Below are 26,574 nucleotides of genomic sequence, written 5' to 3'. Positions count from 1 at the left end.
AAATTGAGATAGCTGTTTTCCATAAGTATCACCAAAACAGATCTAGAAACCAATATGGATTGCTAATCAAACACATAGCATCAAAGAAGTTTTAAAATAGAAATAATGAAAAAAAATACAGTTTTATTAAGAATCCTACAAGGTCAAATGCTTTGAGGGAGCACAGAGTGAGTAAAACACAAATGAAGACTCAAATCCCAGCTCTGCCACTTCCTAGCTAGCTGTGTGGACCTGGACAAGCTCCCTCTATGCCCCAGTTTCCTAATGTATAAAATGGAACTTCACACAACTGTCATAAGCATGAAGTCGAAGAATGTACATTAAGTGCTATGTACAGTACTTGCACAGGGATAGCTATCATTTTGAATGAATTTTTTTAGCCCAAACATTGAGTCTTGACAATCAAATAATAAATGAAACACATTCATAGCATCGTACCTTAAACTGATATATTTCAATTTTGTGAGTGTTAAGGCCAAACTCTACCTAAATCAAGAGTTTTCATTAACAACATCTAAATACATGCCCTCTGATTAAAGATTTTTAATAAACCAGAAAGCCTGTGGGGTTCTTTTCCACACAGGCGCAAACCTACCTGTGCTACTCAACTTCTACATTTATCACAAGACCCTGTGGGCTCTCTGGGTGTCTCTTCTCAGCTAAGTGGGTATGTATGAACTATTTCATGTAGAAAGCTACCCTAGAATATTCCATAGTGCCTGCTCCTGATCTCTTAGTCTTTTTTAAAAGAATGTCTTCCTATCTTTATTTCGAAAGATCAAATGCAGGCATATTAAATTCGGGTATATTCCATATATCAAATTCTTTTATAGAACTAAAAATGAAAACATTTACTTTTTTAGCTTATTCTATACAAATGGCAATATAACAATTGGGGGTTCATTTTTTCTTTTTATGTATAACTGACTTGCCTATCAGAAACCACCAGGAGAATAAAATTTATTTGCAATCTAAACAGTTAACTGTCAGTCTAACTGATGGGATTTTTCTAGGACTGGATAAAGAGAGTTAGACTTCAATATCTCAGGCAAGATCCTTCTGACCAAGAAACACAAACATTTTGGATTAGTAATTAGAAGATTATTGTCCCACATTATTCAGATCTAATCACATTCTGAGCTGTTTTTAGCCTTGGACTCTCCAAATTCTTTGACAAATGAAAAAAATATTTTTAAAAATATTAGGCTTGCTTAGGATTTCTTCTTATACCCTTCTATGACCTTTGTTAGAAAACTGTTCTGTGATCTCATCAAATAATGAGGTTTTAAAAAGTAGGTAGCATAAAACTAAAAATCTCCCTTTTCATTAAAAAAAATAATGCTATTATAAAGGTAGAACAAATGTTTACTGTTAGCATTCACAAATATTAAATAGGATTACCTCTAAAAAATGTTTTTTAAAGCAAATACTTAACTATTCAGTTTAAGTAAAATTTAACAATATATGTTCTCTTTACTAACAAAGCTCAATGTCTGTTTCTGGAAATCCTCTCTGGCTAGAAAAAGATTTAGAACATTATTTGTTTAATTAAAACTACAGTGGAGTGCCCACCAATTTTATTTGAAGATTGCTCTATATGTGAAACATATATATTTTTAAAATATTGTAAATGGAGTCTTTCTTTCACTGTTGGAGATCAAGTCACAGCACATGAGCATGGTCAGATTTTAATTTACCTCAATGGGGGAAAACAGATATAATCAAACTGATAGCTCTATCCAAACATATTATTTATTCTTTATGACCACCTACTGCACCCACAAAATTGGTTTCAGGAACTCCAGCAAGTAGTCCTATACTACTTACAGAATCTAATTTGATACAATCAAGGCATGACAAAATTGAGGTTACTAGAGAGAATGGACTGCTTTTTTCTACATATTATCATAACCTCTTCTCTCACAGGAAAGATATTACTTTGACTTTATGCTAGACTTAAATTCAGAGAAAGTTTCTTAGATTAGCTGTACTATCCTTGCTTCTCTGGTGACTGACTTGCCCTAGTTTTCTCAGGCCTTTCCTGGTTTTAGCACTGAAAGTCCCACATTTTGGGATACTCCAAGCCAGGTAAATCCAGATGGTCATCCTACCTACTTACAAGAATTAGTGATTTATCTTCAAAACAGCTTTAGCTGATACCATTAAAAGATTGGATTAATAGCTGATGTAAATAATGGTGACCACTTTTTAGTGATTCTGTACATTCTGGAAGTAAAAAATACATGTCTGAAACTTTTTGAGTTACTAAATCAGTATGTTCTCAAAAAGAACATAGGAGAAAGCCAATTAAAATGATACAGAAAAAAGAAAATAAAAAATTTTAGTGGTTGGGATAATAGCTCTTTTGTTCCTGATGCAACTTATGTATTCAGAGCTCTTTGGCATTCTAACCTAGAATGCTTAGTTCATAATTAGAAGGTTCATACTATAATTAAATATACTTATATTTTCACCTATAAAAATTAAGAGTTAATATAGATAACAGGGAAAAAATTTAAGATATTAAAATGATCTTCAAAGATATGGCTACAAAATAAATGTGTATGTGTGTAGCAACCTTGTACTACCATATTTTTTTTTTCATCTTCAAGTTTTTAACAATCTTCATTTCTTAACAGAAAAGGAGTCTATTTCCCAAATTAAAAAAATATTCTTTACTAAAATTTCCCCTTAAAATCTTACATAAATAACTTATGCTACAAAACTTTACAGAACTATAATACAATATGTTTAAAGATGTGATGAAGAGCACATTTAAAACTATTTGAAAAGGAGGTCAAATCTGACCTCTGGGCCATGAAATACTATATTAACAGTTCTGCAGAAAGAAAAATGATAAGGTATGAAATGAGGGCTCAGAAACTAGGACCTTATCAGTTAGAGTATGAGTCAAGCCTGTAAGACAAACTGCTCAGCAAGGCAAGTCACCTTCCCGCTGTGATGAGGATATAGCTGAATTTCCAATGCTACTATCTCCCTCATCATGTCTCCTAGACTTGATATAATACAGTCAAGGAATGGCTTATAGTTCTGAAGCATCTGCTACTTATTTTGAATATATTTTGTCAAAGTCACCAACTAGGATAATTATCTTTGTCCTTTAACTGGCAACTCAGTGTTAAAATAAAAATCTTCAAAATAAAAACTATTGTACAAGGAACCTGCATTAACAAAGAATGATGATTCTATCTCAGATTATTTATAAGTAAACTAAGTTTGTTATTTAAATCATTTTAACAGTTTGCTTTGTTCTTATAAATAAAATCTGTAACATAAAAATTTAGCAAAGCCCACAAACTGTCTCGCTTTAAATGTGTACCTGAACATTGATAGACTTTTTCAGCAGTTCTTCTACAAAGTTCCAGTTTGATTCCATTTGTCTCTAGAAAGGGAGAAAATATTGCATTAAAATTACTGCTCTTAATTATTATTAAAATTATAAAGTAGCAAGTTAGGTGTGAAGTACATTTTCTACTATCATCAGATATCATTACAGTTTCTTGACCGTCTAAAATTACTTTGTTAAAGAGTTAGTTGACAGACTTGGAAGAAAAAAATTTACAACTATTCCAATCCCATATAAACCTTATCAGGAGTGGTTTTATCAAACAGTGGTACTTCTATAAAAATTATAAATGTTTTAAGAAATAATAAATTTTTGCTGTCAGATATAATCTAACAGGGGAAAAAAAAAACTTTAAGTATATTTTGGATTTTTTTACACTGGCGACTGTTCTTTATTCTGTACTTTACTCAGCAGAGATTTTTACCTTTGTTTTATGCATAACAGCTTCAAGATGGTCTACTATAGTAAACAAGTAACTAAAAATTTTATATAGAAAATTTAAAAAAAACTTTTACACACTGCTACCTCATTTAGCCAATGGTCACTTACCTGGCAACCTCAACTATCTGGAAGACTCTCTAAAATAAAGAAGAAAGCCAAAAAAGACTTTCACAAAGGCTAGGCACTGAGAACAATTCTACTTTTCCAAAGGGAAAGCCTGGAGGAACTTTTCACAGGATACCTAGTTCATTTGATACTCAGTTCTTAAAGGTTTGGATATGTGGATATCGGTCAAAACGAGAAGAAAGTACCTCTAAGAAGAAGCAAGTAACAACTAGTTTTTGACAAGGTAAGAATAAAGGTGCAGAAGTTACCATAAGACTTCAGAAAACTAAGCCGCAGGCCTTAAAGAATAAAGGCAAAGAGCCTCATCTACCCTTCTATCCTTGTTATAACAACTATGCTGTTCATTGAACTCCAGTGACCAATACAAATTAAAGCATGTTCAATATTCTTGATTTTAAATGGCTGGATAATGTTCATATAAGATGCTAACTACATAAAATCACTAAATAAATATTTCCTTAATAAAGGTGCCTAGTGACTGTGGTAGCCAGACTCTAAGACAGTACCCAGTGTCCCCTGTCTCCTGGTATTCATACCCTTATTTAATCCCCTCCCACACTGTACCAGACTTGGTCTGTTACCAAAAGAATACCAATACTAGTAGGACTGATAGTATGTCACTTCCAAGATTAGAAGTCACTGAAGCTTCCATCTTAATAACAATCTCTCTCATTGACTCCTGGGAAAAGCTATGCTATGAACAGGATCGAAGAAGCCTACACGATGAGTGACTGAAGCCTCCTGCCAATGTGAGCGAGACTAGAAGTGATTCCTCCAGACCCAGTCAAGTCTTCAGAGACTGAGGCCCCAGGTGACAGCTTGACTATAACCTCATGAGATCCTGAGCCAGGAGCCCCTAGGCTCCTACTGGATGCCAGACCCTCAGGAACTGTGTGAGAAAATGTTTGTTTTAAGCTGTCAAATTTTGTTACATATCTAGATAACTAGTACAATGATGCAGTTATTTTTAGAAAGGAATTATTGTTTTTTTTAAATACATTTATGTAAATAAAGTGAAAGCAAAATATTTATAAGGAAAAAATATGAAGTAAAGAATTTGGCCTTGCCCAAAGAGGTCTGGCCTTTATCCTTGGCTTCTGGGAGGTAATCTCCAGGGCCCTTGGAATGTTTTGCCTGATAGGAGTATCTTTGTTTGCCCCTGGGCCTAGGGTCACACTATAGTCTAACAATGTAACTGAGGGTGGAGGGTGGCCACACCCACACAGTCTTAGGGTAGGGCTAATTATACCTGAAAACCAACCATGTAACTTAGGCTGGGGGCTTTGGGTCCTGTACTATTTGACCTGAAGACTGAGCTCAACCATCATGTCGATGTAAACCGTTATGCCTATGTAATAGAGCTCCAATAAAAACTCTGACCACTGCAGTTCAGGCAAGCTTCCCTTGTTGGAAATACTCCCTGCATACTGTCACACACTGATGCCAGGTGACAAAGGTGTCTCAACTCTACGGGGAGAGGACAACAGAAGCTCCACATTTGCTACTTTTCCTGGACTCTGCACTATGTACTCTTCCCTTTGCTAATTTTAATCTATATCCTTTCCCCATAATCAACCATAACTGTGATCATAAAAGCTTTCAGGGAGGTCTGTGAGTCCACATAAATTACATGGCTCTGAGAATCCCGGAGCTTGTAATTAGCATAAGAAATGAGGTAGCCTTGAGGATTGTGCTCTAAAAGTCTCTCAAAAAGGAGATCATTTTGTTCTAGCAATACTATGTACACATTGTGTTGGGGTCTTTACATTATTACTTCCTAAAATAAATCATACCCAACTCATAGATAACACAATTAAGTCTCAGAAATGTCATGTACATAGAAGTCAGAGCATGAATTCAAATCCAAGTAGGTTTGGCTCCAAAGCCAGTGTTCCTTCCATTATACCATGCTATCAATAAATGAGTTTCTTTTTCTAACAAATTTTCCCTCAGCTTCCAGCAATCCACTTTTATATCATTCTTTACTAAGATAACATCACCACTAGTCCCAAATAATCACGAGCATGACAGGGTTGATGTATTTAGTTTTATAATTTGATAGGGCTAATGAGTATATTTTGGTTATTCTAATAATTTGAATCACACAGAGAGAAGTAGTATGATTCTCAGACAAAGAATTTCAACTCTATTTAATAGTACTGTGGTTATAATCGAAAACAAAAATAAACCATAATTCAGAGGAAAGAATGGCAACTATATCATGCCCAAATCAAGTCTAAGTGGGAAAATATATATAAAAGGGTAACGTATTTTTCTTCCACAGGGAAACTGAACTTTGAGCAGCTACGGTATTTTTTTTTTTTTTTCTGTATACTAAGTTGTAGTATAGAAAGGAAGTAACAGTCATCAATTTGGGGCTATGTTTTATATTTCTTATCCCACTATTAAAACAAAGACACTCACTTAAGCTTCAGCACAGGTTGTATTTCCACCGGAAATATAAAACAGATACCCCACTCTCCACTTTCAGCCGACTAGGTAACTTGGAGCAACTCTCATTTTAAGGTTGTATTTCACACCTTTTATCTAGTCACCATTTCAGATATTTCAAAGAAATTCATCAGCTGGCCTGACTGACTGCACTATGTTCTGGGCAGGGGAAGCACTGTTAAAATGATCCCTGCAATGTCTCAAAGTAATTTTTCTCTTTAAACTATATTTGCTTTTAAAATAGATGTCTGGGATTGTAAGAGGCTAACACACTCTCATCAGGAACAAGACAAAGATGGCCACTCTCACTACTTTTATTCAACATAGTTTTGGAAGTCCTAGCCACAGCAATCAGAAAAGAAAAAGAAATAAAAGGAATCCAAATTGGAAAAGAAGAAGTAAAACTGGCACTGTTTGCAGATGACATGATACTATACATAAAAAATCCTAAAGACGTTACCACAAAACTACTAGAGATCATCAATGAATTTGGTAAAGTTGCAGGATATTAATATACAGAGATCTGTTGCATTTCTACACACTAACAATGAAAAATCGTAAAGAGAAATTAAGGAAACAACCCTACTTACCACTGTATCAAAAGAAAATAATTAGGAATAAACCTACCTAAGGAGGCAAAAGACCTGTACTCTGAAAACTGTAAGATGTTGATAAAAGAAATTGGAGGTGACAGAAACAGATGGAAAGATATATGGTGTTTTGGATTGGAAGAAATCAATAGTTAAAATGACCATACTACCCAAAGCAATCTACAGATTCAGTGCAATCCCTATCAAATTACCAATAGCATTTTTCACAGAACTGGAACAAAGTTTTTTAATTTGTATGGAAACACAAAAGACCCTGAATAGCCAAAACAATCTTGAGATAGAAGAATGGAGCCAGAGGAATCATGCTCCCTGACTTCAGACTATATTACATAGGTACAGTAATCAGAACAGTATGGTACTGGCACAGAAACAGACACATAGATCAGTGGAACAGGAAAGACGGCCCAGAAATAAACCCACACACTTATGGTCCATTAATCTATGACAAAGGAAGCCAGAATATACAATGAAGAAAAGACAGTCTCTTCAACAAGTGGTGCTGGGAAAACTGGGCAGCTACATGTAAAAGAATGAAATTAGAACATTCTCTAACACCATATACAAAAATAAACTCAAAATGGATTAAAGACCTAAAGGTAAGACCAGATACTATAAAACTCCTAGAGGAAAACATAGGAGGAATACTCTTTGACATAAATCACAGCAATATTTTTTTGGATCCGTCTCCTACAGTAATGGAAACAAAAGCAAAAATAAACAAATGGGACCTAATTAAACTTAAAAGCTTTTGCACAACAAAGGAAACCATAAACAAAATGAAGACAACCTACGAATGGGAGAAAATATTTGCAAATGATGCTATAAAAAAGGGATTAATTTCCAAAATATACCAACAACTCAGTATCAAAAAACCAAACAACCCAATCAAAAATTGGGCAGACGACCTATGTAGGCATTTCTTCAAAGAAGACATACAGATGGCCATCAGACACATGAAAAGATGTTCAACATCACTAATTATTAGAGAAATACAAACCAAAACTATAATGAGGTATCACCTCACACCAGTCAGAATTGCCATCATCAAAAAGTCTACAAATAATAAACACTGGACAGGGTATGGAGAAAAGGGAACCCTCCTACACTCTTGGTGGGAATGTAAATTGGTGCAGCCACTATGGACAACAGTATGGAGGATCCTTAAAAAACTAAAAATAGAACTACCATATGATCCAGCAATCCCACTCCAGATACATGCACCCCAATGTTCAGTGCAGCAGTACCTACAATAGCCAAGACATGGAAGCAACCTAAACGTCCATCAACAGATGAATGGATAAAGGTGTGCTGTGTGTGTATGTGTATATATATGTATACATATATATACACATACACACACACACACAATGGAATTTTACTCAGCCATAAAAAAAGAATGAAATAATGCCATTTCCAGCAATATGGATGGACCTCTAAGTTAGAGAAAGACAAATATTATATATTACTTATATGTGGAATCTTAAAAAAAAAAATACAATGAACTTATTTACAAAACAGAAATAGACTTACAGACATAGAAAACAAACTTATGGTTACCAAAGGGGAAAGAGGGGGAGATATAAATTGGGACTGTGGGATTAACAGATACACACTACTATACATAAAATAGATAAACAAGGTCCTACTGTACAGCACAGGGAACTATATCCAATATCTTGTAATACCCTATAATGGAAAAGAATGTGAAAAAGAATATATATAACTGAATCACTTTGCTGTACTCTTGAAACATTGTACACTTCAATTAAAAAAATAAATAGAAACAAATAAAATAGATGACTGGGATTGTAAGAGTTTAACACACTCTTATCTAGGTTGGGAGAAAAGCATTAAACAGAAATATATAAAAATCTAAAGTCCCTAGTATGAGAAGTGAGATACCAAATTTTCCTTATAGGCCTGTATTAAGGAATTGGCAACTTCTGTGATTTAAATCCACATACAGCAAAAGTCCAATTTACAAAAACTTAAAAAAAATTAACCATATCTCACACCTATTTAAAATATAAAGATTTCACATTAACCTTCAGGGCAAAAGCAGTTCACATTTAAAAACTGAAACATCTCTATGATTATCACAAGACTAGAGGTATTTCTCTGCTGCAGAACATATGACTAACTATTATTACTTCATATCATCCTCTCACACCAGATTACTCTTATAGTGGAATAAAGCATGCTTAATGCATAACCATTTTCTATATGATAGCTGGTTATGTTAATACATCATAAGGAGAAAAAAAGAACTCAGATAATTTTCAAAATTCTGATCTAAGTATATCTCAGAAACAAATTAAAATCCTATATAATCTCTCTGAAATAATGAGTCAATACACCTTTATGTTCATAGATTGAAATGATTATATGATTTATAAACCAAATTGAGACACTTTCGAGAATAAAAGGGAAAAAACTAACCAGATGGGATGAGGGGAAAGTGGGCATAAACTGGGACTGTCCCTGGCAGACTGGTACATATGGTTATGCTACCAGAGACCTATTCATGAGAGGAAGTCCTCAGAAAGTTTCTCATATCAAATTTATCTAAGTGATAAAAATAGGGTGATATTTAACCACTGGGTACCTCAGTTTCTTTACCTGTAAAATGGATATAATATTAACTTCTTGCCTATTGCATAACACTTCATTGAGATAATAACCAAATAGTCACTCTGAGATATTAAACACTTTGCAAATGCAATATGCTAAAGGTATCACCCCTAATGAAGACTATCATTAACTGGAGAACTTAAGTTTTTCTTTTAAAGCCATTAAGAAGTCCAGAAACGTTTGAAACTCTGAAGATTCATGAATAAAGGCAAAGTCTATTTTACATATACACATACACATTACACATCTTTATTATTTTATCATATGAAAGGTTTTTTTTTCCCCAAATACCATGGCTCTCTTTCCACTTAAAACCTTCTACATAATTTTAAAAATTAAGATTGAAAAACACATATGTATCTCGGCAAAAGAAAATCATAAAGGAACTGCTGACAAATATTAAAAGACAAAGGTTAAGCTATTTTAAATACAGAGAATTCTTTCACTATCTTGATCCAGAGCTAATAAAAGCAATAATGTCCTACAGAGTTCCCTCTATGAAACTGAAGAGTGATTTCAGCAATGCAACATAGGGTGGTTGTACCAGTACAATTCAACACTACAATAGTAATACTAATGATATATATTAATGTGGTTAGATTACCTACCATACTGGGAGCATGTGGGGGTCAATATCAACCACTATTGAAATATACCACTCACTCAAATAAGTGTTAATGGCAGATCCAGCAAGCATTAATAATCTGAAAGCACGCTCCTTGAAGCAAAAGGCAGTACAATCTATTTCATGTGTATCCTATCACGGGCACCTATTATTATGATGGCCACTCAGTAGGAACTCAGAAGTGCTTACCTAATTAACGTATTTATTTACACTGCAGAACTATGTATTTGGAAGAATTAAGGTTGGGTGGTAAGAGAAATAAAAATGCTTATGTAAAGACCTTTGAATTATAGATAAATTTTTTGAGTTCTTTCATTGTTGTTCTAGTATGTTAAGAACTAAAAGATGTGAAACATAACCATATTAACTCCATTATAATACTCAATAAAAGGACTACTACAGTAATAATGGCATTCATCAGTTACCATGTACCAGTATGGGAAGGACTCATGTGCATAAACAAAGGACATACGATCCTTCTCTCTGAGAAGTTCATTCTATTGATCTTATTGATCTCTCTCAATGAATTGGTAGAATGCTTAAAGGCCCTTTCCATTTCTAGGACACTATGTCAATACTAACTGACCCTCAGATTCCATGGATGATGTCTGGGCTCTGTCCAGTGTTCCCAAAAGAGGAAAATATGTGAAGTCCTTCAAGGTACATGTTTCATAAAGCAAAGGTTCCCATACCTGATAAGAGCATGAGATCCAAGGGACTTTTTAAAAATAAGAATTCCCAAACTCCAGACCAGATTACAGTACAAAAACAGGATCTCTAGATTTAAGAAATCTGAATTTTTAGAAACTCATAGATAGGCCTGTTGATCAGCCAGGCTTGTTAACCACTGCCAGAAAAAAAGACCAATTTTGAAAATATAGACATGCTTATTTTATGGAACTGATGGGTTAATACTATATTACTACTGAACATGGAAGAAGTTATATACAAATAGGGTTTCAAATAAATACATCTACCAGCTGGTTTTATTTCATAGGGCTTTTCAAATAACATTGAAAAAAATGTTTCTAACTAGAAATTCATATACTAGTTAAAATCTCTGTCTTTTTACTTGAAGTAACTTCATGGTTGTTTAACAGATTAAAATATCTTCACAAAAATCTTCTCTAATTCATTTCTAGAGATGTAGGCTTTCCCTTTGGCAATCTTAGAGATTTTAGAACTAGAAGAAATCTGAACAGAACAATCCAGTCCCATGATTTCTGGATGAGAGAACAGAGGCCCAGAAAGGTTTAAGTAATTTATTAACGGTCACAAAACTACTTAGTAGCAGGCCAGGACTAGATCCCAAGTCGTTTCCCTAAACAAACAACAAAAACAAAGATTATCATTTTCAAGATGTTTACAGAAAGGTTTACAGCTTCTAGATTCAGAAGCTGAGTTGATTTCTGTAGGATTATAGTCTGATTTTTATTGTTTCTGCTCACTTGCTAATTTGCCTACAAAAAATACGTATTGATTGACAATACAAGAAAGTTTGAAAAAATAAAATCTTACCATTTCATCCGGTATTCCATGGCGATCAAACTGATAAAATGATGCTACATGAGCAATAATCCACCAACTAAAACCCAATGGATCCCTGGGCTGGATTACAGGCACAGAAGGTCTTCTTCGGTCATTTGATTTTTCAAAGAGCGTTTTAAGTAGTTTATTCAACCAGTTCCAAAATGACTATGGAAAAAGAGGTATTATGATTCAATTAAATTCAGACACTGATCCAATAACCTTTGATTTGGGTTTTTTCCTTCATTTTTGTAAGGCAATATACACACAAAAGAGAATACAAAACACATATATAAAACTTAGAGAATAATAAAAATACGCAGGTTAAAAATTAGAAAATGACTAGTTCCTACAGTTTCCACAATCATATCTTCTCCCATCCAGGAGTTACCATTATTCTGACTTCTATAATATATCATTCCCTAGTTTTTAAAGTTTTGCCACATAGATATACATGCCTCAATCACACATTGTTTGGCTTCACCTGTTTTTTTTTTTTTTTTTTTTTTTTCATGTGTTTGTATTCTTACGTAGCTTGTTTCTATTCTTTGGTAACTTACTTCTTTTCCTCAATATTATATTTGTGAGATTTACCCATATTAGTGAGTATAGCCATAGGTCATCAGAGTATTCTAATATATGACTATAAGATAAACTATTTACCTAATTTACTGTTGCTGAACATTTGATGGGTTTTAGTAAGATTTTTTTCTAGGTATTTGTCCATTTTATATAAATATTTGATATTATCAGATATTTTAATATCTGCAGAGTTTGAAGGCATGTTTCCATTTTCATTTCTAGTACTGACTTGTAATCATCTCAAGAAAGATTAGCCAATTTTAGTAATTTTTTTGAAGAACCAACTTTTGGCTGTTTTGATCTTTCAATCTTTTGATCATCTTTGTTGTTTTCAATTTCATAAATGTGTGTTAGTCTTATTTACTACCTTTTATTTTCTTTGGGTTTACTATACAGGAATTTTTTCCCCTAACTTCTTACAATGAATTCTTAGCTCATTAATTTTCAACTTCTTTTCATCTAACATTTGTATTTAAAGTTATATATTTCCCGCTAATTATATCTTTAGCTGCAGTCCCAAAGCTTTAATTAGTAGTATGTTAGTTATCATTTACTTCAAGATATTTTATAATTTCCATTATATCTTCTTTCACCTATCGGTTATTTAGAAATGCATTTCAGTATTTCTAAGCATATGTGTATCTCTCTTTGCAGTTCTGTCAGTGTTTATTTTCTACATTTAACAGCATATTATTAGCCACATAAAATTTAAATATATTTTATCTTCCTGGTGAATTGGACCTTTAATCAGCATGAAATGACTTAAAGCTTTTGTTGGTTTTAAGTCTAATTTTCTCCAATATTAGTTTAATACATTACCTTTTTTATATCTTTTTTCTATCAATTCCAAATCCTTCTGAATTTTGTTTTAAATTCTCTCTTATAAACAGCTTAGTCTGTTCTGACAGTATATGTTTTAAATGAGCAATTAGTAGTACATTTACAGTTAATGTAATGTAACTCATATATTTAGTTTTAAATGTACCATCTTATTCTGTATTTCTATTTATATGTCTATTTTTTCCCCCTATACCTCCTTCCTGCCTTCTTTTGGGATGACTATTTCACTATTTTCCCCTTTATTAGCTTGTAAGTTAAATAACTACTCTCTCTTCTTTTAGTGGTACCTTAGAAACAACAGCATACATTCAAATATCTTGGTAAGTTAATATATATCTTGCAATTCTCTCGGACAAAACAAGGACCTTAAAATACTCTAACTCATTTATGCCCTACCCAATTTATAAGCCAGTATTACCATGTATTTTATTTTTTAATCCCATTAGATTACATTATTGATTTATACAGAACATTTACCACTTACTTTATTCCTTCTTCTGCCTAAGATTTATCTTTCAGGATTCCCTTCAATTTTGCTTCACTGAAAATTGTTTCACCTCAGTCTTGAAAGATTTTGCTGGATGAAGAATTTTTTGTTGAAAATTACCTTGTTTTAATACAATGAAGATATCATTCCCACTGGCCTCCACTGCTGTTGAGAAATCAGCTGTTCAGTCTAATTGTCATTCTTTTGAAAGTAGCATTTTTCTGTGTGAATGCTTTTAATCTCTTCTCTTTGTCTCCAATGTTCTGCAGTTTCACTATGATGTATCATGGTGTGTTTTTCTTTTTATTTGTCCTAGGTGGAATTCATTGGGCTTTTTAATACGATAGCTTTCATTAACATTAGAAGATTTTAAGTCATTTTGTCTTCACATAGTTTTTCTGTTCCACTTTCTACTTCCTCTCCCTTGGAACTATACGTAGAAGTATATCAGATATTCTCTCTAGTCTCACATGCTGCATTTATCTACCATGTTTCTTCAGTTTTCTTTGATCTGTAACAGTTCAGATTATCTTTCATGACTGACCCTGAAGTTCTTGAAGAGTAGGCCAGCTATTTAGGTTTGACTAGTATTTCTTCATGATTAGATTCACACGATGCATTTTTGGCAGGAATATCAAAAAAATTTTTGTTCCTTCAATGCATCACATTGAGAGTACATAATTTCAACTTGTCTTATTATTGGTTAACTTTGATATCTTGTTTAAGGTGGTATCTGCTAGATGTTCTGCGCTGCAAAGTTACTGCTCCCTTTGTAACAGACAAATACTGTACAGAGACACTTATCAAGCTATGTAAATATTGTGCTTTTCATCATATTTTTGACAGCCACAGAGGATTCTTGCCTGAAACAATTACTGTGAGGGTTGTCAAGTGGTATTTTCAAATTCCATATTACTTCTACATTTACTAGGAAGAGTTTCCCTTCTCTCCATTTATTCATATCACCAAAGACTCACAAATCCTTACTGTATAGATTACAGTCCTTTGCTATCATTTACTTTTTTGCTCAAATTATCCCAGATTTGGTGTGTTGGAGATCTTCATGTTGGCCCTTGTGTCCTTTTGACAAGTCCTCATCATTTTTTCAGCACCTTGTTAGTTTCTGGTACAAAAGGTTCCAGACTCATTTTTTATTTTGCACGCTCCCACCTAGAAGCAGTCATTTTACCATTCTCTTTTCACTGGAGAATGGTCATTTCAAAACCAAGACATAGCTGAAATTTTCTCATTGCTACTCAGATATCCACCTAGTAAATAAGGTAGAAAATGTATATATGTCCACTCACACATATCACTCAAGAAATACTCATTAGTTTTCCTTTTCTTCCCTGAAATTTAAGTCTAAATGATGTCTACTTGGTACTGAGTGATGAGTTTTTAAGAATGCATTCATACAGGTATAGCCAGTATTAGCTACATTTTAGAATATTTTCTGGGATTAAAATATGTCCCTAATCATATTAGTTTATTTTCATTCTTGGAGTTCCCACATAATTTGTGCTATGTGTGAATTCCCAAACATTCCTGATCCTCTCCTAGGCTTTTCTAATTGCTTCCTATCCTATCCTCCTGGGAAGCAGCACCTTGTTGCCTCCACAAAGGTCAGCAGCAGCAGTCCAGACAACATTTGAAAATAACTTAATAACCGTGAACTGCCGCTCCCCTTTGGACAATTTACTTAGAGCATTAGTCCTTTGAACACTGACTTGGTTCCAGAAAATGTCCCTTTCTCAGTGAGAAGACTCGAAATCCCATTCAGTCTTTCCCTCCCTCATTCCAAAGAACAGGATGGAGGGTAGGCAGTAGAGAGAAGGAATTAAATACTCCTTTTTGGAAGAATGTAAGCTTGCGTGCACACACGTATATACATGCACACATATAATTTGTTCTTTTAAAAAAATAAGTGCATTACAGAAATCAGCACTGACACATCATAAATTTTTAAAATCATGTACAAGACAGAAAAAAAAAAATCTCTGCTTTCAGCAGTCTGGAAAGCTCCTAAGAATAGGTTCTATATAGAGCTTAGCCCACTGTCAGCATTCAGGGGAATGATCACATCTCCTGCAATATCATTAACTCCTGAGTGAATGAAAGAGAAAAGCTTCCCTGTTCCTCCTGAATCTTTCAATTGCTTTTTCAGTTTTTCTTTCTCAGCTTATCCACATCCATCTTGGTCCCCAAAGCCATTGCCCGTTTGGTAGTACAAAGAGTAATTTTTAACTTGCTTCTTTGTTGTTTTAGAAGGAATTTTTTGTTTTGTTTCCTTTTTGTTTGGTCAATTTTTCTTGGTCTTGAGAGTCTATTAAGGGAGTATGTCATAGTTAGAGTCCATATAACCTCCACAGAGCAAAAGATGGGACTAAATCGCTTTTCTTTTCTTTTATAAATTTATTTATTTATTTATTTTTGGCTGCGTTGGGTCTTCATTTCTGTGCGCGTGGGCTTTCTCTAGCTGCGGTGAGTGGGGGCTACTCTTCGTTGAGGTGCATGGGTTTCTCACTGTGGTGGCTTCTCTTGCTGTGGAGCATGGGCTCTAGGCACGTGGGCCCAATAGTTATGGCTCGCGGGCTCTAGAGCACAGGCTTAGTAGTTGTGGCACAGGGACTTAGCTGCTCCGCGGCATGTGGGATCTTCCCGGACCAGGGCTTGAACCCGTGTCCCCTGCATTGGCAGGCGGATTATTAACCACTGCGCCACCAGGGAAGTCCCTACATCGCTTTTCTTTAAACTGAGAGTTTGTTCTATTGTGCCATACTGGTATTTCATTCAATGCTTGGGCTGGAAGTCCGAGATCAGGGTGCCAGAATGGTCACATGATGGCCCTCTTCCAGGTCACAGACGTTTGCTGTGTGCTCACAAGGAGGAAGGGTTTTTGAGTTTTTTTTTTTTTTTTTTTTTTTTGTGGTACGCGGGCCTCTCACTGTTGTGGCCTCTCCCATTGCGGAGCACAGGCTCCGGACGTGCAGGCTCAGCAGCCATGGCTCATGGGCCCAGTCGCTCCGCGGCATGTGGGATCTTCCTGGACCGGGGCACAAACCCGTGTCCCCTGCATTGGCAGGCAGATTCTCAACCACTGCACCACCAGGGAAGCCCTTGAGTCTTTTTAAATGCTCTACTGTTGCCTTGTTTTATATTGTTTTTAAGAAGTCTAGTGCAGGTCAACTTATTTAGCTTTTCTAAATAATTTAGTCTTTTTGCCTAGAGGATTTGAAGACTTCCTTCAGGACTGGAAGATATTTCCTATATGTCTGAAGTCAAATAGTTCTACAATATGTCTCAAGATGGATTATTTGGAATTAATCTTTCCACTTATCAAGCAAGCCGTTTCAATATGTAGATTTGGGTCTTCTTTTACTTCTGGAATATTTTCTTGGATAATAATTTTGAGTGTTAGCTATATCCCATTGTTTTGGTTTTTTTTAGGGACTCCATTTATACATATGGCTACTTCTGCTTTGCTTATCTCCCATTTCAACCATTTTCTCTCTAACCATTTATATTCCTTTCTTTATCTCATTTTTACTCTCTTGGTTATTTTCCTGCGTTTCTTCCATGCCCCTTATTAAATTTTCATTTGAGTCTATTCTCCTTGGGCACTTTGTAATTTAGTCAATTCTATAATGATGTTTTCTTCTATTTCTCTCCTGCCTTCAGTTTATTAATTCCTAGCTTTTGGTCTATCTGTTTTAAAATCTGAATATCTTATTCAAGGTGTTTTTTTGTTTTTGTTTTTTTTTATAGCCCCAAATGCTTATCTCCTTAATTCAGTCTGGAGTATTGTCTTAGGATTTCCTTCTGCATTATAATTGTTTCTGGGGAAGAGGGTATCCTCAGCTAAAGTATATCAAATCAATTCTGTTTCCTTGTAGTAACTTTATAAAGACTTGTTTAGTTTCCTTTTTTTCATTTTGCAGGTTTGGACTACTCTAAAAGATCCGTAGTTCAGTGAAGCCCTCTTTTGTCAATGTACCAAAGTCCCATTTCTTTACTAGATTTCTTTTTTTTTGGTGGTGGTGGTGGTGGTGGTGGTGGTGGGAGAGTAGGTATGAATCCTTTGATTTTTTTTTTTAATTTTATAAGAGTCATTGTTCTATGCTTTTACTTCCTATCCCCTTCACCACCTAATCACCAACGGGGAACCACTCCCTTTTTGCCTTTTTATTCTCCAGAAGCTCTACCTTCAAAGACTGCCTCATATTTTGCACACACTTTTATGTTCCTATTCTTCTGATCTACAAGAAACCTTTCCAGTATTTTTCACATTCTTGAAATGGTTTTAGACCAATTTTATGGCTACTGCTAGCTCTCTTCCTCTCTCCTCAGAGCAGTTTTTCTCAGCAGTGCTTTGGTAGCTTTTACTTTTAATTTACAGCTTTGAACATTCTTATCTTGCAGGTATGCTATCAACATGTTTTCTGTGCAGCTTTATTTGTTCTTGCTATTCTATATTTTGGGGGAGGTTACATAAGAAGATGTGGGTTTAAGCATCCACCCGTTGTCCAAGCCTACTTAGCAGTCACTGGCTTGAAATTTTTAGTACAACCTAAGCAACATGACCTCAGGCTATAAAACTGTATGAGTGCTGGCTTACGATAAATACACTGAAGCAATTTTAAACTGCAAAGAAACACAGTGAAAGACAGGTAATTTTCCTTACAAATTTAGTTGAGTTTCTAGTTCATCCTTTTGGGGGCCCAGATTTATGGGTAGTTGGTGCATAGTAGGTTACCAACTTGAGTTGATCTGAGCTTTGTCTTCTATTCTTGGACCTTATCATATATGAAAGCTAATGTTCCAAGTTTACATAATTCAGCAACTGCCTCTAAGCTTCAAGGTTCAGCTGACCTGAATTCCCACCTACATTTAGTATTTGGCCTCAATACTTCTTACTTTCAACAAGTTCACTGACACATCTAAAATGCTTATTATATGATATGCAGCATGATTAGATTAATTATTTTTTTAGCAGGAAGGTCAAACTGTCTTACTGTCAGGAATGGAAACTTCTAATTTAACTTTCAAAATAAAATAGCTTTCAAAATCTGTGAATAATATATTTTAGTTGTATTTAAAAAAATGCAATGACCTATGATTTTCATTATTTTAAGACCAATAATTCTAGTTACTAAATAAAATGAAAAGCATTAACAGTCATTTAGGTTAAACAATACATACTATTATGCAAATTTCTACAATATAGTATTTTAAATTATGCCTACTTTTCTGCTTAAAATTTAGAAAAAGACTCAGGGCAACAAGTATGAACATGCCTTCATTAATTCTATGTAGTTTACATTTTCAAGTCTAAAATTTATAAAATAAGAACAAGTCTAAAAAATATAAAATTCTTAAAGATAAACTTCGCAGAAAATGAAAAAAATCGATGTTTACCACATAAATGAAATAAAATATCCTGGAAAATAACCAAAGGAAAATATTGCTGAGACTGTGTAATATTTAAGTCTTATTGTGGAAAGCTTAATGCTACTGACAAACCAAAATGCCACGGAAAAACAACTTTCTTAATAAGTAAAAATGCGCTAAATTTATACATAGTAAATTTACTTTTTTTTACTTATACCTAGTAAATTAACTACTAAAATAACTCAAAATAAATATAGTACTATAAACGTCCAAAAAGTTATTATTAAAATTATATAGATTATTTTCACTGTCCTAAAAGTGCCTTGTGGGGCTTCCCTGGTGGCGCAGTGGTTGAGAATCCGCCTGCCGTTGCAGGGGACGCGGATTCATGCCCCGGTCCGGGAGGATCCCACATGCCACGGAGCGGCTGGGCCCGTGAGCCATGGCCGCTGAGCCTGTGCGTCCGGAACCTGTGCTCCGCAACGGGAGGGGCCACGGCAGTGAGAGGCCCGCGTACCACAAAAAAAACAAGTGCCCTGTGTTCTGCCCACCCTCAGAAACCACTAATCGTTTTACTGTTTTCATAGCTTTAGCTTTCAGAATGTCATATAGTTGAAATCATACAGTGTGTAGCCTTTTAGATTGGTTTCTTTCACTTGGTGATATGCATTTAAGGTTCCTCCATGTCTTTTTATGGCTTGATAGCTCATTCTTTTAGTGATGAATAATATTTCATTGTCTGGATATACCACAGTTTATCCATTTACCTACTGAAGTATATCTTGGTTGCTTCGAAGTTTTGGCAATTATGAATAAAGCTGCTATAAACATGCATGTGCAGGTTTTTGTGTTGACGTATGAGTTTTCACTGAGTAAATACCAAGCAGCACAATTGCTGGATCCATATGCTAAAACTATGTTTAGTTTTATAAGAAACAAGCAAAATGTCTTCCAAAGTGGCTGTACCATTCTGCATTCCCACCAGCAATGAATGAGAGTTCCTGTTGTTCCACATTCTCATTAGCATTTAGAGTTGTCAGTGTTCCCAATTTTGGTCATTCTAATAGGAGTGGTATCTCACTGTTCTATCCGTTTACATTTCCCTGAATTTGTAGTGTCTTTAAAGAAATTTTTAAAATATTAGAATTGAGCTTTCTACTTGAAGAGCTACAGAGGAGTTTTTTAAATTTATGGATAAATTCTTGAAAATGTATATAGGAAGAAATTATTTTAAACTCCTAACTGGATAAGAACATATAACATAAACCATTTTAAGTATCATTTCACAGTGAATTATTTGTATTTACTTCTGCATATGAATATTTCTCTTCTTCTACTAATCCAGAACACTTGAAATAAAATAAAAGCCCTATTCTGAAGACTTGATTCAAAATGAGGTGAAGTTAAATTTCCCACCTTCCCCTTTGTGTTTATCTTTCTCCCTCCTTGAAATAAGATACTGTAAAATTGATTAATAAAAACCTGTGCTTTATTTCTCCACAAATCTAAATCTGCCTCATTTCCTAACTAAAATATTTCCTGGATTACTAGAGGCTTTTTAAGTATGGCCTGAAAGATTCTTGACAGAAAAAAAAAAAAAGAACTTGAGAAAAGAAAAGTCAAATTTTGTACTTCTCCTAGATGTTTCATATTGCCAATTTTGGGTTAAAAATATAGTACGTATTTAGTATTCAGTTAATGCTCTGTTTGGTGGTGGTTGTTGTCTTATTATAACGAAAGACATCGTAAGATTTTTCTTTGACAAAACCACTGCATGAATTCAATGTAAGAGCTAGTAACAATAACTAACATCAATTTTATAACTTACTTCTGAGAGAGACCATTTACTCCTGTGGTTGAGAAGATGAATGAGTAGAACCCATAATTCTTTAATGCATGGACATGGGCAATGGTGACTCATTAATGCTTCAGAAGGCCTAACCTGTAGGAAAGAACCAAAAAGAGTAACTTATAAGACAGTAGAACTTTACATGCCACATATCTCCCTAAATGTTTTAAAGAATGATTTAGATGACTTAAAATTTATGCTCAATTACATAAAATTGTTTATAAAGAAACATACCATTTCATTAACTTTTAAAATAAATTTCCATTTAGAAAACAAAAGTACACAATGAATTTTATTTTCAACTTAAAAAAAACTCTGCTTTAATCATCTAGTCCAATGGTCAGCAAAGTTGTTCTGTAAAGGGCTAGACAGTAAATATTTGAGGCTTTAATAGTGAAATAGTCTTTGTAACAACTATTCAACTCTGCCATTGTTCTGCAACATCAGTCACAGATAATGGATAAAAAGGATGGGACTGTGTTCCAGTAAAATTTTATTTACAAAAACAGGTGGTGTGCTAGATTTGGCTACAGGGCCATGGTTTCTAAACCCTGATCTAATCCATCAGCCAAATAAAAAGAATTCTAAGAAAATGATTAGAAAATAAATTTTGATTTTCTGTAATGCAGACTAAATTTTTTTGTAAGAACAGTACAATTATTAGGAATTTATAAAGGTTAGGCAACTTTACCATTTTTGTAACAAATATACCCTCAATGGCCCCAAATAATACAGAGAATATGCACTATAAGTATAGCTAGACTTCTGAAATTCATAATGTGTTCATTATTTCACATACTACATACACTTTTGTAACATAATACACAGTAAAAAAAAAAAAAACAACAACAGTCAAGACATTACTATATCATATCTGGTCAATCTACTAATTGTATTAGTTGTAAATACATAGACTAGATTTAAACAATATTAATAATAAATACATAAAACACAATCTAAATTTTAAAAAATTATAAATCCCAATTTCCCATAGGTAACATTTATGCTTGTAACCTGAAATAAGTGATGATAGTCGACAAATTTCCATTGTTTGAAAATAAATGAACACCATAGCACTTTTAATTCACTGTCTGCATTAAACACTATGATAAGCAATTTAGTAAAAACATGTAATTTCCCCCATGATTCTAGACCTTTTATGAAAACAACCAAACAAAACTTCTTTTTAAATGTGTCAACTAACTTTAGCTAAGTACTCATTTATTTTATTATATAACAACAAAACAATAGATTATTAAACGGCTGGTCTCTATTTGAACAGAAATTAAATTTCCAAACATTATCATGAACATTCTGTTTCTATTTATTTTTGACAAATGGAAAAGGCTATCTTTTTTTAAATGGCTCTAAAACACTAATTCCAGCCTGTTTTAAATGTTTAACTCAAATTCTTTTCCCAACCACCTCCCAAATAACAGTAAATATAAAATTAGAAGAATTAACAAGTAAGCCATTTTAGATTCTTATGTGTCAAACCACATGCATTAAGTATTGACTACTGCCATTAAATACCAAAAGTGCAAATTAACTCTTAAAGCATTACCTTATCATACCTGTTGAGGGACAGGCTTATTAAATCAAAAAGAAGATTTTCACAATGTTCTTCAAATAGGCTGACATTGGTTAAATTGTCACCTGCCAGATTCATAAACTGATGACTATATATAACTTGTTCTAAAAATGGAATAAGATAAATTGTTTAAAACTACAGTAGAATTTACTAATTCAGAAGGAGGAAACTGACTGTACACCTTTAAATTAACATAACAAAACTGCAAAATAAACAGTTAAAAGCAAATTTTTTGCAAATAAAAGTTTGAAAACAATTCCTTTCTTATATGAGCAGTGATAGACATTAGCTTAAAAAAGTTTCAAATCTCCCAAGTACCATTTAATAGATTTTCTTAATTTGGCCATCTGAAGAGCAACAATGCAACATCACCTCAGAGGAAAAAATAGAAGACAGGAAACACTAGAAAATCTTTACCCATATTTCTAACCAATAAAGCCTTTAAAACATTATTCCTTTAACAAATACTGATAAACTAACCATGTGCAATTATTTTTTGGCATGAAAAAAGAGCAAACCAAGGTAACGGATACCAAAATTTGAACCTGTCAGAGTAAGTTCACCTGAGTATTGCTCTAAGAATATATTATTTGAAATACAGTCTACATGAGAGAGGAAATGATATATTTGTGTACACCTTTATATGTTCACATGTATGTATATAAGTGCTTACACATATACACATATATGTATTTTCATATTATTAATGCATTGCAAAGTAGGTATTCAGGTAAAGGATATGTTTATTACCTAAATGATTAATAATTTACAACTACAGGAGACCTTAAGATGGTGGAGGAGTAAGACATGGAGATCACCTTTCTCCCCACAAATACATCAGAAATACATCTACAAGTGGAACAACTCCTAAAGAACACCTACTGAACGCTGGCAGAAGACCTCAGACTTCCCAAAAGGCAAGAAACTCCCCACGTACCTGGGTAGGGCAAAAGAAAAAAGAAAAAACAGAGACAAAAGAATAGGGTCAGGACCTGAACCTCTGGGAGGGAGCTGTGAAGGAGGAAAAGTTTCCACACACTAGGAAGCCCCTTCACTGGCAGAGACAGGGGTGGCGGGGGAGAAGCTTCAGAGCCATGGAGGAGAGTACAGCAACCGGGGTGCAGAGGGCAAAGTGGAGAGATTTCTGCACAGAGGATCGGTGCCAACCAGCACTAACCAGCCCGAGAGGCTTGTATGCTCACCCGCCGGGATGGGTGGGGGCTGGGAGCTGAGGCTCAGGCTTCGGAGGTCAGACCCAGGGAGAGGACTGGGGTTGGCTGCGTGAACACAGCCTGAAGAGGGCTAGTGCGGCACAGCTAGCCGGGAGGGAGTCCAGTAAAAACTCTGGACCTGCCTAAGAGGCAAGAGACCATTGTTTCAGGGTGTGCGAGGAGAGGGGATTCAGAGCACCGCCTAAACGAGCTCCAGAGACAGGCATGTGCGCGGCTACCAGCACAGACACCAGAGACGGCCATGAGATGCTAAGGATGCTGCTGTAGCCACCAAGAAGCCTCTGTGCAAGCACAGGTCACTATCCACACCACCCCTCCCGGGAGCCTGTGCAGACTGCCACTGCCAGGGTCCGTGATCCAGGGACAATTTCCCTGGGACAACACAGGGTACGCCTCAGGCTGGTGCAACATCATGCTGGCCTCTGCCACCACAGGCTCGCCCTGCAATCCTTAACCTTCCCTCCCCACAGCCTGAGTGAGCCAGAGCCCCCTAGTCAGCTGCTCCTTTAACCCCGTAATGTCTGAGCGAAGAACAGATGCCCTCAGGCGACCTACACACAGAGGTGGGTCCAAATCCACAGCTGAACCCCAGGAGCTGTGCGAACAAAGAAGAGAAAGGGAAACTACTCTCAGCAGCCTCAGGGGCAGCGGATTAATCTCCACAATCAACTTGATGTACCCTGCATCTGTGGAATAACTGAATAGACAACAAATCATCCCAAAATTGAGGCGGTGCACTTTGGGAGCAACTGTTGACCTAGAGCTTGCTTTCTCATCTAATTTGTTTCTGGTTTTATGTTTATCTTAGGTTAGTATTTACAGTTTATTATCTTGGTAGATTTGTTTATTGATTTGATTGCTTTCTTCCTTTTTACTTTTTTAAATATATAGATACATATATTTTTTTTCCTTCTTCTCCTTTTGTGAGTGTGTATGTGTATGCTTCTTTGTGTGATTTTGTCTGTATAGCTTTGCTTTTACCATTTGTCCTAGGGTTCTGTCTGTAAGTTTTTTTCTTTTTTTTTTTTTTTGGATAGTTTATAGCGCTTGTTATCACTGGTGGATTTGTTTTTTGGTTTGGTTGCTCCCTTCGTTCTTTCTTCTTTTTAATATTTTTAAATATTTTTTATTTTTGATCATTTTTTAATTCTTTATTTTAATAACTTTATTTATTTTTTCTTTCTTTCTATTTTTCTCCCTTTTCCTCTGAGCAGTGTGGCTGACAGTCTTTGTGCACCAGACAGGTGTCAGGCTTGTGCCTCTGAGGTGGGAGAGCCAAGTTCAGGACACGGGTGACCAGAGACCTCCCGGTTCCATGTAATGTCAAACGGCGAAAGCTATCCCAGAGATCTCCATGTCAAAGCTGAGACCCAGTTCCATTCAACGACCAGCAAGCTACAGTGCTGGACACCCTATGGCAAACAACTAGCAAGACAGGAACACAACCCCACCCATTAGCAGAGAGGCTACCCAAAATCATAATAAGGCCACAGACACCCCAAAACACACCACCAGACACAGATCTGCCCACCAGAAAGATAAGATCCAGCTTCATCCACCAGAACACAGGCACTAGTCCCCTCCAACAGGAAGCCTACACATTCCACTGAACCAACCTTAGCCACTGGGGACAGACACCAAAAACAACAGGAACTATGAACCTGCAGACTGCGAAAAGGAGACCCCAAACATAGTAAGTTAAGCAAAATGAGAAGACAGAGAAACACACAGCAGATGAAGAAGCAAGGTAAAAACCCAACATTACAAACAGATGAAGAGGAAATAGGCAGTCTACCTGAAAAAGAATTCAGAGTAATGATAGTCAAGATGATCCAAAATCTTGGAAACAGAATGGAGAAAATACAAGAAACGTTTAAGAAGGACCTAGAAGAACTAAACAGCAAACAAACAATGATGAACAACACAATAAATGAAATTAAAAATTCTCTAGAAGGAATTAATAGCAGAATAACTGAGGCAGAAGAACGGATAAGTAACGTGGAAGATAAAATAGTGGAAATAACTACCATAGAGAAGAATAAAGAAAAAAGAATGAAAAGAATTGAGGACAGTCTCAGAGACCTCTGGGACAACATTAAATGCACCAACATTCAAATTATAGGTGTCTCAGAAGAAGAAGAGAAAAAGAAAGGGACTGAGAAAATATTTGAAGAGGTTATAGTCAAAAATTCCCTAATATAGGAAAGGAAATAGTCAAGTCCAGGAAGCGCAGAGAGTCCCATACAGGATAAATCCAAGGAGAAACATGCCAAGACACATATTAATCAAACTATCAAAAATTAAATACAAAGAAAAAATGTTAAAAGCACAAGGGAAAAGCAACCATTAACATACAAGGGAATCCCCATAAGGTTAACAGCTGATCTTTCAGCAGAAACTCTGCAAGCCAGAAGGGAGTGGCAGGACATATTTACAGTGATGAAAGGGAAAAACCTACAACCAAGATTACTCTACCCAGCAAGGATCACATTCAGATTCGACAAAGAAATTAAAAACTTTACAGACAGGTAAAAGCTAAGAGAATTGAGCACTACCAAACCAGCTTTATGAAAAATGCTAAAGGAACTTCTCTAGGCAGGAAACACAAGGGAAGGAAAAGATCTAAAACAACAAACCCAAAACAATTAAGAAAATGGTAACAGGAATATACATATCGATAACTACCTTAAATGTAAATGGATTAAATGCTCCAACCAAAAGACATAGACTGGCTGAATGGATACTAAAACAAGACCTGTATATATGCTGTCTACAAGAAACCCACTTAGGACCTAGGGACACATACAGACTGAAAGTGAGGGGATG

General features: G+C 35.1%; 1 protein-coding gene across 5 annotated transcripts in view; it reads right to left on the bottom strand.

The window, feature by feature from the left end:
* Positions 1-26,574, bottom strand: part of MMS22L (MMS22 like, DNA repair protein) — a 151,335-nt gene that overhangs the window by 98,301 nt on the left and 26,460 nt on the right. For all 5 annotated transcript variants that reach the window (XM_024119319.3, XM_024119318.3, XM_024119317.3 and 2 more), the window contains exons 8-11: positions 22,490-22,620; positions 20,905-21,018; positions 11,771-11,947; positions 3,341-3,403 (exon numbers count right to left, since the gene is read on the bottom strand). In XM_024119319.3, the coding sequence (XP_023975087.1) occupies positions 3,341-3,403; positions 11,771-11,947; positions 20,905-21,018; positions 22,490-22,620 (485 nt within the window). The remainder of the gene's footprint in view (positions 1-3,340; positions 3,404-11,770; positions 11,948-20,904; positions 21,019-22,489; positions 22,621-26,574) is intronic.

The sequence above is a fragment of the Physeter macrocephalus genome, chromosome 10, assembly GCF_002837175.3.
Source record: "Physeter macrocephalus isolate SW-GA chromosome 10, ASM283717v5, whole genome shotgun sequence".
Taxonomy (NCBI): domain Eukaryota; kingdom Metazoa; phylum Chordata; class Mammalia; order Artiodactyla; family Physeteridae; genus Physeter; species Physeter macrocephalus.
Note: the sequence above shows the minus strand (reverse complement) of the source record. Positions and strands in the feature narration are given on the sequence as shown.